Below are 18,293 nucleotides of genomic sequence, written 5' to 3' on the forward strand. Positions count from 1 at the left end.
CTTGGTGTCATCCACAAAATTGCTGATCCAGTCAACCACATTAACATCTAAGTCATTAATATCGATGATAAACAACAATGGACCCAACACCGATCCCTGCGGCACACCACTAGTCACAGGCGTCCAATCAGAGAGACACCCATCTACTACCACTCCCTGGCTTCTCCCACTAAGCCAATGTTGAATCCAATTGGCTACTTCATCCTGAATGCCAAGTGACTTAACCTTCTGGAGCAGCCTCCCATGCCAGACTTTGTCAAAGGCCTTGCTAAAGTCCATGCAGACAATGTCCACCACCTTTCTCTCATTGACCTTCTCAGTAACCTCCTTGAAAAACTCTATAAGATTGGTTAGATGTGACCTGCCACGCACAAAGCCATGTGGACTATCCCTAAACAGGTGCTGTCTATCCAAAAAACTTGTATCCTGTTCCTTAGAATACCTTCCAATAATTTACCCACAACCAAAGTCAGGCTCATCGGCCTCTATAGTTTCCCAGCTTATTCTTAGAGCCTTTCTTGAACAACGGAACAACATTAGCTCTCCGCCGATCCTCCCACACCTAATCTGTGGCTAAGGTTGTTTTAAATATCTCTGCCAGGGTCCCTGTAATTTCTGCACTAGTCTCCCACAAGGTCCGAGGGGCCTTTGCTTGCATTTGGCCCATATCTCTCTAAACCTTTCTTTTCTATGTACTTGTCCAAATATCTTTTTAAGGTTGTAAAAAGATAGGAGAGCAGCTCAGAGGCTGGATATCCTGCCTCCAATGCCCAAAAGACATTCTACTGTTTATAATGTTGAACGTGATGACATGCTCCTCACTTCCCTGGATCAATGTGGCTCCAACAACTCTCTTGACACCGTCCAGGACAAAGCAGCCCATTTAATTAATACCCCATCCACTACCTAAACATTTATTCCCTCATTCATTGGTTTTATTCACCTAGATTACACCGATAGTATCTCCCAAACCTGCAACCTCTGCCACCAAGTGGAACAAGCTCTGCAGGTGCATGGGGACATTAGCAACTTCTTCTCCGTTTGCTGATTATCCATCTTGAAAATGTATCTCCATTCCATCATCATTGGTATTTCTAAAATCTGGAAAAATTAATTCTGGAAAATTCTGATTGACCCCACGGCCTATTTGAGTCCTCTTGGGGTCTTTTACTATCCTCTTCACTGTTTACAACACCTGCAAGCTTCATTATCTTTGCAGATCTATCCATATCCAAGTCATTAACATAAATCAAAAAGTCCAGTGCTGAGCCCTGGAGAAGATAACTGCATACCATCCTCTACTCATATAGTACAAAGATAGGTGGAGGGGCAGGTAGTACTGAGGAAGCAGGGAGTCTACAGAAGAACTTGGACAGTTTGGGAGAATGGGCAAAGAAGTGGCAGATGGAATACAGTGTAGGGAAGTATATGGTCATGCACTTTGGTGGAAGGAATAAGGGTGAGAAACAATCCTATCTGGATGCATTATGGCTTGATGTGGCAAATGCTCTGCCCGAGACCGCCAGAAACTGCAGAGAATTGTGGACAGCTCAGCACCTCACGGAAACCAGCCTCCCCACTGTGGACTCTTGTCTATGCTTCTTGCTGCCTTAGTAAAGCAGCCAGCATAATCAAAGACCCCACCTCCCTGAGACATTCTCTCTTCCCCCCTCACCCATCAGGCAGAAGATACAAAAGCCTGAAAGCACATACCATCAGGCTCAAGGAAAAGCTTCTATCCCACTGTTATAAGACTATTGAACAGGTCCCTATTACAATAAGATGGACTCTTGACTTCACAATCTACCTCATTGTGACCTTGCACCTTACTGTCTACCTGCACTGTAGTTCCTCTGTAGCTATGACACTTTACTCTGAATTCTGTATTGTTTACCTTGTACTACCTCAATGCACTGTGTAATGAACTGATCTGTATGAACGCTTGGCAAGACAAGTTTTTCACTGTACCTCGGTACAAGTCACAATAAACCAATTTCAATTTCAACTATTTTCTAAATGAGGAGAGAATTCAGAAATCGGAGGTACAGAGGGACTTGGGAGTCCTGGTGCAGGGGCCCCTGCTCTTTGTGTGGGACCTCTGCTCTTTGTGATTTTTATAAATAACTTGGATGAGGATGTGGAAGGGTGGGTTAGTAAGTTTGCTGATGATACAAAGGTTGGTGGTGTTGTGGATAGTGCAGAAAGTTGCTGTAGATTACAACAGGATATTGATAAAATGCAGACCTGGGCTGAGAAGTGGCAGATGGCGTTCAACCCGAAAAAGTGTGAAGTGATACACTTCGGGAGATTGAATTTGAAGGCAGAATAAAAGGTTAATGGCAGAACTCCTAGCTATGTGGAGGAACAGAGGGATCTTGGGGTCCACGTCCATAGATCCCTTAAGGTTGCCGTGCAGGTCAAAAGGGTTGTTAAAAAGGCGTATGGTGTCTTGGCCTTCATTTGTTGGGGTGTTGAGTTCAAGAGATGGGAGGTAATGTTGCAGCTGTATAGAACTCTGGTTAGACCACACTTGGGGTATTGAGTTCAGTTCTGGTCGCTTCATTATAGGAAGGATGTGGAAGCTTTAGAGAGGGTGCAGAGGAGATTTATCAGGATGCTGCCTGGATTGGAGAGCATGTCCAGGATAGGTTGAGTGAGCTAGAGCTTTAATCTCTGGAGGGGAGGAGGATGAGAGATGACTTAATAAGGGGTGTACAAGATGATAAGAGGCATAGATCGAGTGGACAGTCAGAGACCTTTTCCCAAGGCGAACCAGAAGGGGGCCAATATCCTTGCGGCTAGGTTTGCTAGGGTGGTTCGGGAGGGTTTAAACTAGTTTGTGAGGGGGAAGGGAACCAGAGGAGTAGGTCAGAGGAAGAAGGGGATGGGGGAAAGTTAGATCAAACAGGTAGAGAAGCTTTGGGGAAGGAGAAGCAGAATACAGGCTATAAAAGTAGTAAGGTAGATGGACTGAAGTGTGTTTACTTAAATGCAAGAAGTGTCAGGAATAAGGGAGATGAACTGAGGGCTTGGATAAGTATGGGGGACTATGATATTGTGGCTATTACTGAGACGTGGCTGACGTCAGGGCAGGAGTGGATATTGAATATTCCTGGTTTTCGGTGTTTTAAGAGGGATAGGGAAGGGGGGAGAAGAGGAGGAGGGGTGGCAATACTGGTCAGGGACACTGTTACGGCTGCAGAAAGGATGGATGTTGTAGAAGGATCATCTCTAGAGTCTGTATGGGTGAAAGTAAGGAACAAGAAAGGAGCAGTTACTCTACTAGGAGTATTCTATAGGCCCCCCGGTAGCAGTAGAGATATAGAGGAGCAGATTGGCAGGCAGTGTTTGGAGAGAAGCAAAAATAACAGGGTTGTTATAATGGGAGACTTCAACTTCCTAAATATAGACTGGAACCTGCTTAGTGCCAAAGGTTTAGATAGGACGGAATTTGTTAAATGTGTGTAGGAGGGATTCCTGACGCAGTATGTCGACAGGCCGACTAGAGGGACTGCCATGTTAGGTCTAGTTTTAGGAAATGAACTGGGACAGGTGAAGGATCTATTGGTGGGTGAGCATTTGGGGGACAGTGACCATTACTCCATAACCTTTAAAATTGTCATGGACAGGGTCAGGTGCAGAGAGGACAAGAAGATATTTAATTGGGGAAGGGCGAACTATGAGGCTATAAGGAGAGAACTTGGGAGTGTAAAGTAGGATGTCCTTTTTGAAGGGAAATGTACCATGGAGATGTGATCGATGTTCAGGGATCTTATGCAGGATGTTAGGGATAAATATGTCCCGGTGAGGCTGAGAAGGAATGGCAGGGTGAAGGAACCGTGGGTGACGAGAGAGGTGGAACGACTAGTTAGGGAGAAGAAGGTAGCATACATAAGGTATAAGCAGCAAAGTTCAGACAGGGCCCGTGAGGAATATAGAGTAGCGAGGAAGGAACTTAAGAAAGGGCTGAGGAGAGCTAGAAGGGGACATGAAAAGGCGTTGGCTAGTAGGGTTAAGGAAAATCCCAAGGCCTTTTTCACGTACGTGAAGGGTAGGAGGATGGCTAGGGTAAAGGTAGGTCCGATTAAAGACAAAGGTGGGAGAATGTGCCTGGAGGCGGCGGAAGTGGGAGAAGTTCTCAATGAATACTTCTCTTCGGTATTCACCGAGGAGGGGGGGTCTTGATGACGCGGAAGGGAGTGCTGGTAAGGGTAATGTTCTCAAGGTTGTAGATATCAAGAGAGAGGATGTGTTGAAGTTGTTAAATAATATCAAGACAGATAAATCTCCAGGGCCTGATGGGATTTTCCCCAGGCTGCTTCGAGAGGCGAGGGAGGAGAGGGTGAGTTAGATCTTAGAGCAGGATAAAATGTCAGCATAACATTGTGGGCTGAAGGGCCTGTACTGTGCTGTAACATTCTATGATTCCTGAAAGTTAACGTGCAGGTTGAGTCAGTAGTAAGCAAGGCAAATACAATATTAGCTTTCATTTCGAGAAGACTAGAATATAAAATCAAGTATTGTAATGCTAAGGCTTTATAAGATGTTGGCCAGACCACATTTGGAGTATCGTGAGCAGTTTTGGGCTTCATATCTAAGGAAGGATGTGCTGGATGAGAGGGTCCAGAGGAGGTTTACAAGAATGATTCCAGGGATGAAGGGGTTAACATACAAGGAGCGTTTGATGGCTCTGAGCCTGTACTCGCTGGAGTTTAGAAGGATGGGGGGGATCTCATTGAACCAACTGAATATTGAAAGGCCTGGATGGAGAGGATGTTTCCAGTAGTGGGAGAGCCTAGGGACAGCCTCAGAATAGAAAGACGCCCCTTTAGAATAGAGATGAGGAGGAATTTCTTTATCTAGAAGGTGGTGAATCTGTGGATTCATTGCCACAGATAGCCTTGGAGGCCAAGTCATTAGGTATATTTAAAGCAAAAGGTTGATAGGTTCTTGATTAGTAAGGGCATCAAAGGTTACGGGGAGAAGGCAGGAGAATAGGGTTGAGAGGAAAAATAAATCAGCCAAGATCGAATGTGGAGCAGACTCGATGGGCCAAATGGCCTAAATCTGCTCCTATGTCTTATGGTCTATTCTGAAAAACAGTAATTTACCACAACTCTTTGCTTTCTGTCCTTCTGTTCATTTCATCCATTTTGCCACTGACTCCTAATTCCATACATGAACGTTTTTAATTTTCACTGCATTTATTAGGGAATGCCAAAGAAATTAATTCTCCTTTGTTTTGTCTTTTAGGTGATGAAGGCAGCGGTGAAGAAAGTGGCAGTGGCTGCTTTGGGCTTGATTGCCACCTGGAGTTTGAGTTCACCAGCACTGATGCTCCTCTGCTCTTTGCCCCCATAGAACCTAGGAAAATTGTTCCCAATAACTCTGCTTGCAGCAGTGAACCCTCTCAGCTGATTCTACTTGTTAGCTGCTTGATTGTAATCTTACACCTGAGGTTAAGATAATCACACAAGGTACAAGAAAGAATCTTCACAAATGGCTTTTTTGAATTAAAAACTGTTCGTATTTAAGCCAGCTGATGACTTTACTTTAAATTGCAAACTTCTCTTAAAATTTCATCAATGATATTTGGTTGTGGCTTCAAGTGTATTGAGATTGTTATCGCCACCACTGTATCTATGTGATTATGTTTAATCGCACAATCAGCTTGAGAAAAAACACAAGGGTACAATATGTGGACCCCAAGGTAAATGTATTACTTAGTAAGTCTTTAAGGCATTTTTAAAAATTTTCTTTTTACCTATTTAAAGAAACAGGTTGTGTGCAAGAAAATACATGCCAACTTTCATTAAATAATGTGATGGTGAATATCTGTACAGAAGCAAACATTTATCTTGAAATCACTTGGGATAATGATGCACCTATTGATGCACAAATGTATCTGTAATGTAGTCAAGCTAATATCTGCTAGAGGCCTGGTATAATTTTAGATAGGTAGTTATATACAGTTGCACAGTAATTAGAGCTGTGATTATTGAGCCTTTTCGTAAAGCAACATGTTGCATGGCTCTGGAATTTTTTTAAACAAGTGTTGGAAGGGGCTACAGCACAGGCATCAGAACTGAATCCAGTTTTAACAATGATTGATGTTACAGTTAATGGACTTTGTTTTGAGAGAGACCAATCTGGAAACTAAATTTTGAAATTGCTGATGTGCTAAATCTGTCCATGAGTTGAGTTTTGCTACCAGCCTGAGCAGCTTCCTGCAGTTTGACAGTCACTAGCATCATCCTGCTGGGATTTGTTTTTTAATAATAGTCTGAATGCAATATTTGATCTGTATGCATTTCAGTTTTCATTGTAATGTTAATTATATTTTTATATCAAAATTTTAACTATTTGTAATTGCTAGCTCAGGGTCAGTACACTATTTTAGAAAATTCTGTTATTTTCAATTAGCAGAAAACTGAATGATATACATTTTCTGTTTATAAATCATCAGGGCTCCTGCTTATCTACAGCTTACCAGTTAAAGTAGTGATTTTTCTGTGATAGCAGACTCTATGAAGCTGAGCCACTGTTGAGCTGGCTGAAGGTGTTGTAAGGTTTGCTGTTCCTTAGGTCATGTAGAAATTAGTTTTGGCTTTCTGTAAGGGAAAGAATTGTCTGAAATATCCACTCATTAGCTGAAATTCAGCTGGAACACCAGCAAAGTAACGACGTGGTTCTGCAAGACAGATAACTGCAACCACCCTTTGTTTCATGACAAACTTGTAAATTTTGCTTTCAGTCATCTTGTAAAACCTTATTGTAATCCCAAGAATTATATTTTGAAATACACATTGCTGTACGGATAGTCATTTTTTTTCCATTTTGGTTTCAAATGCAAAATACAAAATGCTTGATGTAAGTTGAAAAGTATTTACAAAGATTGCTGCTTTATTCATGGTCCAGAACCTGTACAGTGGGAAATATCATAATGGAATGCAGCTGATTCTAAAGTAAATGTGTGAATACCAAATTTGAGTATTTGAGTTATTGTACTGAAACTACAGAATATGGAATATGCATATGGAAGGAAGGTGTCACGAACCAGCAACAAAAGAAACAAACTGAGTCATGATTCAGTGTTAAAAACTATTTTATTAATCACTACTTATGATAATAAGAAAAATAAAAGTAAAAATGTTAGTATGTTAGAAGTAAAAATGTTAAACCTTGAACATTAACCCCAAAAACTAAACTCTTCGTGTGTGTGTGTGGCAAAGTCCCAAACTCCAAGTCCGGGAATGGTTCTTAAAGTTCAGTTCAGCAAGCCATAAGGTGAAACATGAGCAAAGGCTTCTTCAACAACCACCGTTGTCTGAAGATAAAACGTAGATGAGAGAACATGCAGAGAGTAATTACGAAATCCAATTACGATGGAACCCAAACGACACTTCAGTGTTTACTCAGTAGTGACTTCCTCACCCCGAAAAGCATCCAAATCGTGATCGTCCACACAAATACCTGTTTCCTTCTACAGGTCAGCAACAAAGTGAACTCCACTGGATTACTTCCAATTTCCATACATGGATTTCAGTGGCAGACACAGTTATTGTTTCTCATCCATCGATAGAGAAACTAGCAGGCTAGTGTCTCCCTTTTTCTCTCTCTCTCTTCGACTGACTGACTTCTTCAACAATATCATTACGTCCGTTATCTTCTGTTGACGTAAGCATGCCACACACACACACACACACACACACACACAACTAACTCTATCTTAAAGGGACATTCACTGAGTCCGTAACACCTCCCACCTAAAAAGAATTTTTCCCAAGAAAAATTTTAACCACACATACTGTTAGTAATGTTAATAATTATCATGCTACACAATTACAGAATATCAGATTAGTAAAGATATATGTTTCCCATTTAACATCGGGAAAGACAATCGGCCATCACGTTATCTTTGCCTTTAATGTGAGTTATCATGAGACCAAACTCTTGCAAAATTAAACTCCAGTTTAACAGCCTTCTGTTCTTGTTTTTGACTCGGCTCAGAAACACCAATGGGTTATGATCTGTATACACAGTCAATGGTTTCTGAGCGGTGCAAACATATACACTGAAATGTTGCAAGGCTAAAACAAGCGACAGTAATTCTTTCTCTATGGTGGAATAATTCTTTTGATGCTCATTAAATTTCTTTGAAAAGTAAGCTACAGGATGGTCAATATCATCAAGGTCACCCTTCTGCAACAACACAGCTCCTGCAGCTTCATCACTGGCATCTACTGCTAATGAAAATGGCTTTTCAACGTCAGGTGATTTGAGCACAGGATAGTAGCATAATATGGCTTTCAGTTTCTCAAATGCTCCTTGACAAGAATCTATCCAAACAAACTTTACTCCCTTCTTCAGAAGATTAGTTAGGGGAAGAGCAACATCAGCAAAATTTTTACAAAATTTTCGATAATATCCAACCATTCCCAAAAATCTTCTAACAGTCCTCGTACCTGTAGGAACAGGGAACTCAGATATTACTTGAACCTTTGCCTGAACAGGAGCTAACTTACCTTGACCTACAACATAACCAAGATACGTAACAGTGGCATGGCCAAATTCACATTTAGCCAAGTTAACTGTAAGGTTAGTTTCAGAAAGTCTTTCAAACAACCTTTCTAACGCAGAGATGTGATCCTCCCATGTATCATTCCCAGTCACTAAGTCATCAATGTAGGCATCTGTATGTTTTAACCCATGAATCACCGAATTAATCATTCGTTGAAATGTTGCCGGAGCACTTTTCATTCCAAATGGCAAAACATTATATTCATACAATCCAGAAGGGGTTACAAAGGCAGAAATCTCCCTTCCTCTGTTAATGGAACACACCAGTACCCTTTTAATAGGTCAATCTTTGTAAGAAATTTTGCCTTTCTCACTCTGTCTATGCAATCATCCACCCTAGGAATAGGGTAAGCATCTGACTTTGTTACAGCATTCACTTTCCTGTAATCTGTGCGAAATCTAACAGTTCCATCAGGTTTAGGCACAATAACACAGGGCGAACTCCAGTTTGAAGTAGAATGTCTAATAATATCATTTTCCAACATGTATTTTATTTCCTGATCAACAAGTTTACTTGTTCCACATTCATTCGATATGGGTGTTGTTTGATTGGTTTTGCATCCCCAACATCAACATCATGGGTAATTATCGACATTCTGTTTGGCACATCTGGGAACAGATTTTTAAATTTTAAAATTAATTCTCTCATCTGTTGTTTTTGCGAAACTTGTAAATGGTCCAACTTCGTTTCAAGGTTCTCCAGGATATTTTGGTTTTTTAGTTTCGATGGAACAATATTTGGTCTAAATTGGCCTTCCAAAATATCAACATCAGGCATTCTAGAAACAACCTTCATATTATCCACCATGGCCACAGCTGAATCTCTCTCATAATAAGGCTTCAGCATGTTTACATGACAGAGTTGTGTTTTCTTGCGTCTATCTGGTGTTTTGATTATATATGTCAAATCAGTTACTAGGGATTCAATAACATGGTCCAGAAAAACAAGATTGTAATGGATTATTTTGGCTAGGGAAAAATACTAACACCTTTTGTCCCAGTGCAAATGCCCTAGGCCGAGCACGTCTGTCAAAACAGGTCTTCATTCTTATCTGGCTGGTTTTCAAATTCTCTCTCACTAGCTGGCGGACTCTCTCTGAGTTTTAAATTTTTGGACGTAGGCCAACAGACTCAAGTGCACTTCCTCATTAACCCATTGTTCTCTTAACAATTCTAAAGGTCCTCTCACCCGATGTCCAAATACAAGCTCAAACGGACTAAATCCTAATAACTCCTGGATTGATTCTCTAATGGCAAACAAAAGTAAATGAACACCCTCGTCCCAATCCTTTGTGTTTTCAAAGCAATAAGTCTTCAGCATATTTTTGAGAGTAGAATGAAATCTCTCCAGAGCTCCCCGAGACTCTGGGTGATATGCAGATGATACAATCTGCTTTGCTCCCAGCTCATAGACTAGTTGCTGAAACAAATTAGACATAAAATTACTGCCTTGATCAGATTGGATTTCTTTTGGCAAACCAACCAAAGTAAAAAATTTTAAAAGAGCCTTTGACACGGTCTTGGCCTTAATATTTCTAAGGGGTATTACCTCTGGAAATCTAGAAGTTGCACACATGATGGTTAACAAATACTGATTTCCAGCTTTAGACTTTGGTAATGGGCCAACACAGTCCACAATCACCTTCGAAAAGGGTTCACCAAAAGCAGGAATTGGCTTCAACGGAGCCACAGGGGGTTTTTGATTTGGTTTACCTACCATCTGACATGTGTGACAGGTTCAACAAAACATCACCACATCTTTTCTCAAACCAGGCCAATAGAATTGTTTCAAGATCTTCCCTACAGTTTTATTCACACCAAAATGAACACCCAAAGGCATACTATGGGCCAGATTTAAAATCTCATTCCTATAAACTTTTGGAACCACAACCTGATGAATAACTTCCCATTCCCCATTAACAGGGACATGAGGAGGTCTCCATTTCCTCATTAACACTCCATTTTTGACATAATATCCAATTGGCACTTTTTCAATCTCCTCACGAGAATGCTTTTTCTCTCAATTCTGTAAGCTCAGGGTCCTTTGTCCGTTCCACCATAAATTCCTTCCTCGACAAAGACAAATCTTTAAATTCAGGCTCACTACAAGGATTTTGATCCTCTGGTGAAGACAGAAAAGTGTCAGACAAGTCATCATAATTTTCTTCCTGTTTAGGACTGTCACAGGGAGCAACTTCAGGCTGCACAGGACTATCGACCTTGGCTAATTCTTTAGCTCTAGCTTGAGTCACCGCGCACGATGGGTAAACATCTGGATCATTCTCAGACTCATCAATCCTTGGTTTGGTCGTTAACCGTACCACAGGGACAAATTCTCCATCTGCAAGGTCATTCCCCAATAACAAAGAAACTCCTTCCACTGGCAAACTAGGTCTTATCCCTATCTTGACAGGTCCTTTACAAACTTTGACTTTAAAATCACCTTGTGTAAAGGGACAGACATGGTGTCACCTGTAACACCTCGCACTAGATTTACCTCACCAGTGTCAGTTTCTTCACCAAAATTTAAAACACTGTCCAGCAAGAGAGATTGACAAGCCCCAGTATCTCTAAGGATTTTCACTGGCACCTGGGGGTGACCCATCATTCAGTGAAACAAAACCCTCTGATACATAAGAACGGAATTCCTTTCTCACCTCCTCCAACTTTTCAGCCTTTACCTCTTGCAAGGACTGATCTTTAACAGCATCTCCTAAACCTTTTTGATTTTTAATTACCTGAAAGCAAGCATTGGGCACAGCTTCCTTCCTTTTCTTCAAAAGGGCACAATTAGCTATTACATGAACAGGTTTCTTACAGTAATAACAAGTACGCTCAACAGGTTTCTCCAGCACTGGCTTCTTTTCATCCTTCCCTTTTTGATTTCCTGCCAATTTAATCTCCGGTTTACCTGGATTGTCCCTATAACTGTTTTGAAAGGTTTTAGGTTGTCCCCATTTGGATTTATGGGTTAAAACATAATCATCTGCCAACCTAGCAGTTTCTTGTAAAGTTTCCACCTCCTTTTCATTTAAATATGTTGTTAACTCAGCTGGAACACATCTTTTAAAGTCTTCCACTAACATCAATTCTTTCAATTTATCAAAATCCCCATCTACATTTTTAGCCATGTACCATCGTTCAAAACATATTCTCTTTCCATTGGCAAATTCCATATAAGTTTGATATGCAGATTTCTTCAAGTCTCTAAATTTTTGTCGATAAGCTTCAGGTACCAATTCATAGGCCTCCAACACAGCTTCTTTTACCTTTGTATAATCAGCTGCATCCTCAACAGACAAAGCAGAATAAGCTTTTTGAGCTTCACCTTTAATTACACTCTGTAACATAAGAGCCCATCCTTCCTTTGGCCAGTTTGAACTCACAGCAACCTTTTCAAAATGTTGGAAATACTGATCAACCTGATCTTCCTCAAAAGGAGGGACTAATCGAACCTCCCTGCTGGCTAAAAACCCATCATCAGAATCAGATTCCAAACTTTCGCTTTTTAATTCATGCTGCCGCTGTTTTTCCTTCTCCTCCCTATCCAGCTCCATCCTCCTCAATTCCATCTGGGCCTTCCTTTCCTCTGCCTCAGCCTCAAACTTCAACCGAGTTAGTTCCCATTCCCGTTCAGCCTCTAACTTCAATCGAGTTAGCTCTCGTTCTGCCTCTAGTTTCTTTTGTCCCAACTCGAACTTCATTCGTGTTTGTTCTAACTCCATCTTTACTATCTGCACCTGGCTATCAGGAATCTCTGACTCACTCCCAGGAAACTGTTCTAACTGTTCTGACTCTTCCTCCTCCAAATCCTCCAACTCCACTAGTTGAGAAGTCACATCCAAAATCACTGGTTTAATCTCAGGAAACTTGACTACCTCACTCAACTCAAACACTTGCTTCTCCAAATAATAGTCAACTATCATTCTATGAATAACTGCTTTTTTCATAGACTGCGTTACTGCTGTAAGGTTTAGCCTTGTAGCAATCTTTACCAAATCATCCCTTTTTGCCACCTCCAATCCTTTTAGGGTTGGTGACTCCAAAAATGCCTCAATATCCATTGCTGCTGGTTTCCACACACACAAGCCAATTAAAAAAAATTTATCAGACCGACCACAATTAGTCGTCCACTAAGACCCCAATTTGTTCAAACTCAGACCTCCCTCGTCAATCTTTGGATTGAATCCCAAACGAATCTTGTCAATCTGGGGAACAATCCCAGGCGACACTCGTTAATCTTTGAGTTGGATCCCGGACGAGCCCCCAATTTTGTCACAAACCAGCAACAAAAGAAACACACTGAGTCATGATTCAGTGTTAAAAACTATTTTATTAATCACTACTTATGATAATAAGAAAAATAAAAGTAAAAATGTTAGTATGTTAGAAGTAAAAATGTTAAACCTCGAACATTAACCCCAAAAACTAAACTCGTCGTGTGTGTGTGGCAAAGTCCCAAACTCCAAGTCCAGGAATGGTTCTTAAAGTTCAGTTCCGCAAGCCATAAGGTGAAACATGAGCAAAGGCTTCTTCAACAACCACCGTTGTCTGAAGATAAAACATAGATGAGAGAACATAGAGAGAGAAATTACGAAATCTGATTACGATGGAACCCAAACGACACTTCAGTGTTTACTCAGTAGTGACTTCCTCACCCCGAAAAGCATCCGAATCATGGTCGTCCACACAAATACCTGTTTCCTTCTACAGGTCAGCAACAAAGTGAACTCCACTGGATTACTTTCAATTTCCATACATGGATTTCAGTGGCAGACACAGTTATTGTTTCTCATCCATCGATAGAGAAACTAGCAGGCTGGTGTCTTTCTCCCTTTTTCTCTCTCTCTCTTCTTCAACTGACTTCTTCAACAACATCATTACGTCTGTTATCTTCTGTTGACGTAAGCACGCCACACACACACACACACACACACACACACACACACACACACACACACACACACACACACACACACACACACACACACACAACTAACTCTATCTTAAAGGGACATTCACTGAGTCCGTAACAAAGGGAAACAAGCAGTAGTGTCATAGAACATGTAGAGATTAAAGAGGAGGAGGTGCTTGCTGTCTAATAGGGTTAAGGAAAATCCCAAGGCCTTTTTCAAGTACGTGAAGGGTAGGAGGATGGCTAGGGTGAAGGTAGGTCCGATTAAGGACAAAGGTGGGAGAATTTGCCTGGAGGCGGCAGAAGTGGGAGAAGTTCTCAATGAGTACTTCTCTTCGATATTCACCAGGGAGAGGGGTCTTGATGATGTGGAAGGGAGTGCTGGTAGGGGTAATGTTGTCGAGGTTGTTGATATCAAGAGAGAGGATGTGTTGAAGTTGTTAAATAATATTAAGACAGATAAATCTCCGGGGCCTGACGGGATTTTCCCCAGGCTGCTTCGAGAGGCTAGGGAGGAGATTGCTGAACCGCTGGTAAGGATCTTTGAGTCCTCGTTGTCTACGGGGGTGGTGCCGGAGGATTGGAGGGTTGCGAATGTGGTCCCCTTGTTCAAAAAAGGTAATAGGGATAGGCCAGGGAATTATAGACCGGTGAGTCTCACGTCTGTGGTGGGTAAGCTGTTAGAAAGGATTCTAAGGGATAGGATTTATGAACACCTTGAGAATCATGGACTGATTAGGGACAGCCAGCATGGCTTTGTGAAGGGCAGATCTTGCCTCACAAGCCTGATAGGGTTCTTTGAGGAGGTGACCAGGAAGATTGATGAGGGCAGTCTGGTGGATGTGGTTTACATGGATTTTAGTAAGGCGTTTGATAAGGTTCCTCATGGTAGGCTTTTTCAGAAGGTCAGAGGCCAAGGGATCCAAGGAAGCTTGGCTGTGTGGATTAGGAATTGGCTTGCCTGTAGAAAGCAGAGGGTTGTGGTGGAAGGAGTGCCCTCGGATTGGAGGGCAGTGACTAGTGGTGTCCTGCAGGGATCGGTTCTGGGACCTCTACTTTTTGTGATATTTATAGATGACTTAGATGAGGGGGTGGAGGGCTGGGTTAGTAAGTTTGCGGACGACACTAAGATAGGCGGTGTTGTGGATAGTGTGGAGGGCTGTCGGAGCTTACAGAGGGATATTGATAGGATGCAGAGCTGGGCTGACAAGTGGCAGATGGAGTTCAATCCGGAGAAGTGTGAGGTGATACACTTTGGAAGGACAAACTCCAGGGCAGAGTACAGGGTAAACGGCAAGGTACTTGGCAGTGTGGAGGAGCAGAGGGATCTGGGGGTTCATATTCACAGTTCATTGAAAGTTGCCTCACAGGTGGAAAGAGCAGTTAAGAAGGCCAATGGGATGTTGGCTTTCATAAGTCGCGGGATTGAGTTTAAGAGCCGCGAGGTTATGTTGCAGCTTTACAAAACTCTAGTTAGGCCACACTTAGAGTACTGTGTTCAGTTCTGGTCGCCTCATTATAGGAAGGATGTGGAGGCATTGGAGAGGGTGCAGAGGAGATTTACCAGGATGCTGCCTGGATTGGAGAGTATTGAATATGAGGAGAGGCTTAAGGTGCTAGGGCTTTATTCACTGGAAAGGAGGAGGATGAGAGGAGACATGATAGAGGTATATAAAATATTGAGAGGAATAGATAGAGTAGACAGTCAGCGCCTCCTTCCCAGGGCACCAATGCTCAAGACGAGAGGTCATGGCTTTAAGGTTATGGGTGGGAGGTTCAGGGGAGATGTCAGAGGGAGGTTTTTCACTCAGAGAGTGGTTGGTGCGTGGAATGCACTGCCTGGGGTGGTGGTGGAGGCAGATACATTGAACAGGTTCAAGAGCTTGTTGGATAGGCATATGGAGGAACGTGAGATAGAGGGATATGCGGGAGAAAGAGGTTAGGTAGTGTGAGGGTGGTCTGATGGACGGCACGACACGGTGGGCCGAAGGGCCTGTTTTGTGCTGTATGGTTCTATGGTTCTATGGTTCTATGGGAATAAAGATGGATAAATCCCCCGGGCCTGACAGGATATTTCCTCGGACCTTGAGAGAGACTAGTGTAGAGATTGCAGGGGCCCTGGCAGATATATTTAAAATGTCCTTAGGCATGGGTGTGCTGCTGGAGGACTGGAGGGTAGTTCATGTTGTTCCGTTGTTTAAAAAAGGATCTAAAAGTAAACCAAGTAATTATAGGCCGGTGAGCCTGATATCAGTAGTAGGTAAATTATTGGAAGGTATTCTGAGAGATCGGATATACAAGTATTTGGACAACCAAGGGCTGATTAGGGATAGTCATCATGGCTTTGTGTGTGGTAGATCGTGTTTAACGAATCTTGTAGAGTTTTTCGAGGTGGTTGCCAAGAAAGTAGATGAAGAAAAGGCTGTGGATGTTGTCTACATGGACTTTAGTAAGGCCTTTGACAAGGTCCCACATGGGAGGTTACTTCAGAAGGTTCAGACACTAGGTATCCATTGGCTGTATTGGAGAAGACAGAGAGTGGTAGTGGATGATTGTTTCTCAGACTGGAGGCCTGTGACTAGTGGTGTGCCTCAGGGATCTGTGCTGGGACCATTGTTGTTTGTTGTCTATATCAGCGGTCTAGATGATAATGTGGTAAATTGGATCAGCAAGTTTGCTGATGTCACTAAGATTGGAGGTGTTGTGGACAGCAAGGAAGGCTTTCAAAGCTTGCAGAGGGATCTGGATCAACTGGGAAAATGGGCCAGAAAATGGCAGATGGAATTTAATGCAGACAAGTTTGAGGTGTTGCATTTTGGAAGGTCAAATCAAGGTAGGACGTACAAAGTTAATGGTAGGGCACTGAGGAGTGCGGAGGAACAAAGGGATTTGGGAGTTCAGATACATGATTCTGAAAGTGGTTTCACAGGTAGACAAGGTTGTAAAGAAGGCTTTTGGCATCCTGGCATTCATAAATCAAAGTATTGAGTACAGGAGTTGGGATGTTATGGTTGTATAAGACATTGGTGAGGCCAAATTTGGAATATTGTGTGCAGTTCTGGTCACCTGACTATAGGAAGGATATCAATAAGACTGAAAGAGTGCAGAGGAGATTTACTAGAATGTTGTCTGGTCTTCAGGAGTTGAGATACAGGGAACGATTGAACAGGTTAGGACTTTATTCCTTGGAGCATAGAAGAATGAGGGAAGATTTGATAGAGGTTTACAAAATTATGAGGGGTATAGACAGAGTAAATGCAAGTAGGCTCTTTCCACCTGGATTAGGAGAGATAAGTATGAGAGGACATGGCTTTAGGGTGAAAGGAGAAAGGTTTAGGAGGAACTTCTTCACTCAGAGAGTGGTGGGAGTGTGGAACGGGCTGCCATCGGACGTGGTAAATGTGGGGTCACTCTTAAGTTTTAAGAATAAATTGGATAGATACATGGATGGGAGAGGTCTGGAGGGTTATGGACTGGGTGCAGGTCAATGGGACTAGCGGAATAAAGTTTCAGCACAGACTAGAAGGGCCAAATGGCCTGTTTTCAGTGCTGTAGTGTTCTGTAGTTCTACAGAACTTCTTGAGGATAGAAGGTTGTAATCTACATTCCTGTCTGGATATTTATTCACTGAGAATTCGATTAACATTTAAAACATAAAAACTGGTTTTATTTGTGTGACCATCTGCCCTCCACTTTATATCTATAGCAACCCCCCAGCATGACACTGAAGTAACGACATTTAGCATAATAGGCAATTTTTTATTACTCTTTAACAATAACAGAGTTCCATTTTATTTTAATTGAGAAATTCAGTAAATCTGTTTTTGGTGAACAAGTAGATTAATTACATGAAGCTTCCAATTATGCCCAGTGGGGCACTAACAAGGAGCGAAGATTTAATATTTTGTTATGTGCAGACAAAAGATTTCCTGGACTAAAGGGCATTATGAGCAAGATGAAATTTTAATCACCATCTGGTATACAATCACTGGTGCTGACGGTGATCTTTTTATTCCAGTTATTCTAACTAAATGAATTTGAGTTCTACCACTGCTGAAAGGAGTTTGAACTCTTGTCAGCAGAATTAGATTGGGTTTCTTCATTAATACTCCAGTGACATAAGTATGCAGCTCACTCCTGTTATATCAGTTTTGCCCAAATGTTAGAACTCTCACACCCTGGAACAAACCACTTGATCTAACAATGCCATGTTGATGTTGACTGCTTGTGCAAGCAAATCATATTTATCTTTTATTCCCATAATTCTTCAACCTCTTATTTAATGTGAGTTAGAAGATTTTGAGTTCAAGTTATATTGTGGGTTAGAGCACATAATCTAGAATGCTAGGTTTAAGGCTTTGACATAAACTGTACCTTTCACAACTGAGATGTTAGACCAAGGCTCCATTTCATTCTTTATAAAGAACATGTACTGTAGGAATGGTTCAAGTTATTTTAAAATAGAAGAAAGTGGCTGCTGAGTTAGGTGCCAAATAGTTAGATTTTGAGAAGTTTTAGGAATTTGAGGAAGGGAATTCCAAAGATTGTGATGAAAGTAGCTGAAAACTCAGAACTGATACTGGAGCAAAGGGTTGAGAAATGCACAGAAATATGGTACTTGGGATGGGACTCAAGGTAGAAGATAGCTAACGACTGCAGGCCAAGGCAAACTTGCAATAAACAAAAGGATTTCCTTTCATGCATCTTTCAGCTACTCTGAAATTGTCCAAGTACTGATTCAGCTGACATTGTTTTCCTGCTCAAAGCATAAGGCATGTATTGCCAATGCTGTCTATGC

At 41.8% G+C, this 18,293-nt stretch overlaps 1 protein-coding gene across 1 annotated transcript in view; it reads left to right on the forward strand.

Annotated features, from left to right (window-relative positions):
• Window positions 1-6,985, forward strand: part of gpc4 (glypican 4) — a 158,445-nt gene extending 151,460 nt beyond the window's left edge. The window contains exon 9 of the mRNA XM_052022547.1: window positions 5,254-6,985. Within this exon, the coding sequence (XP_051878507.1) occupies window positions 5,254-5,468 (215 nt within the window). The 3' untranslated portion in view covers window positions 5,469-6,985. The remainder of the gene's footprint in view (window positions 1-5,253) is intronic.
• The last annotated feature ends 11,308 nt before the right edge of the window (window positions 6,986-18,293 follow it).

This window comes from Pristis pectinata, chromosome 8 (assembly GCF_009764475.1).
Source record: "Pristis pectinata isolate sPriPec2 chromosome 8, sPriPec2.1.pri, whole genome shotgun sequence".
Taxonomy (NCBI): domain Eukaryota; kingdom Metazoa; phylum Chordata; class Chondrichthyes; order Rhinopristiformes; family Pristidae; genus Pristis; species Pristis pectinata.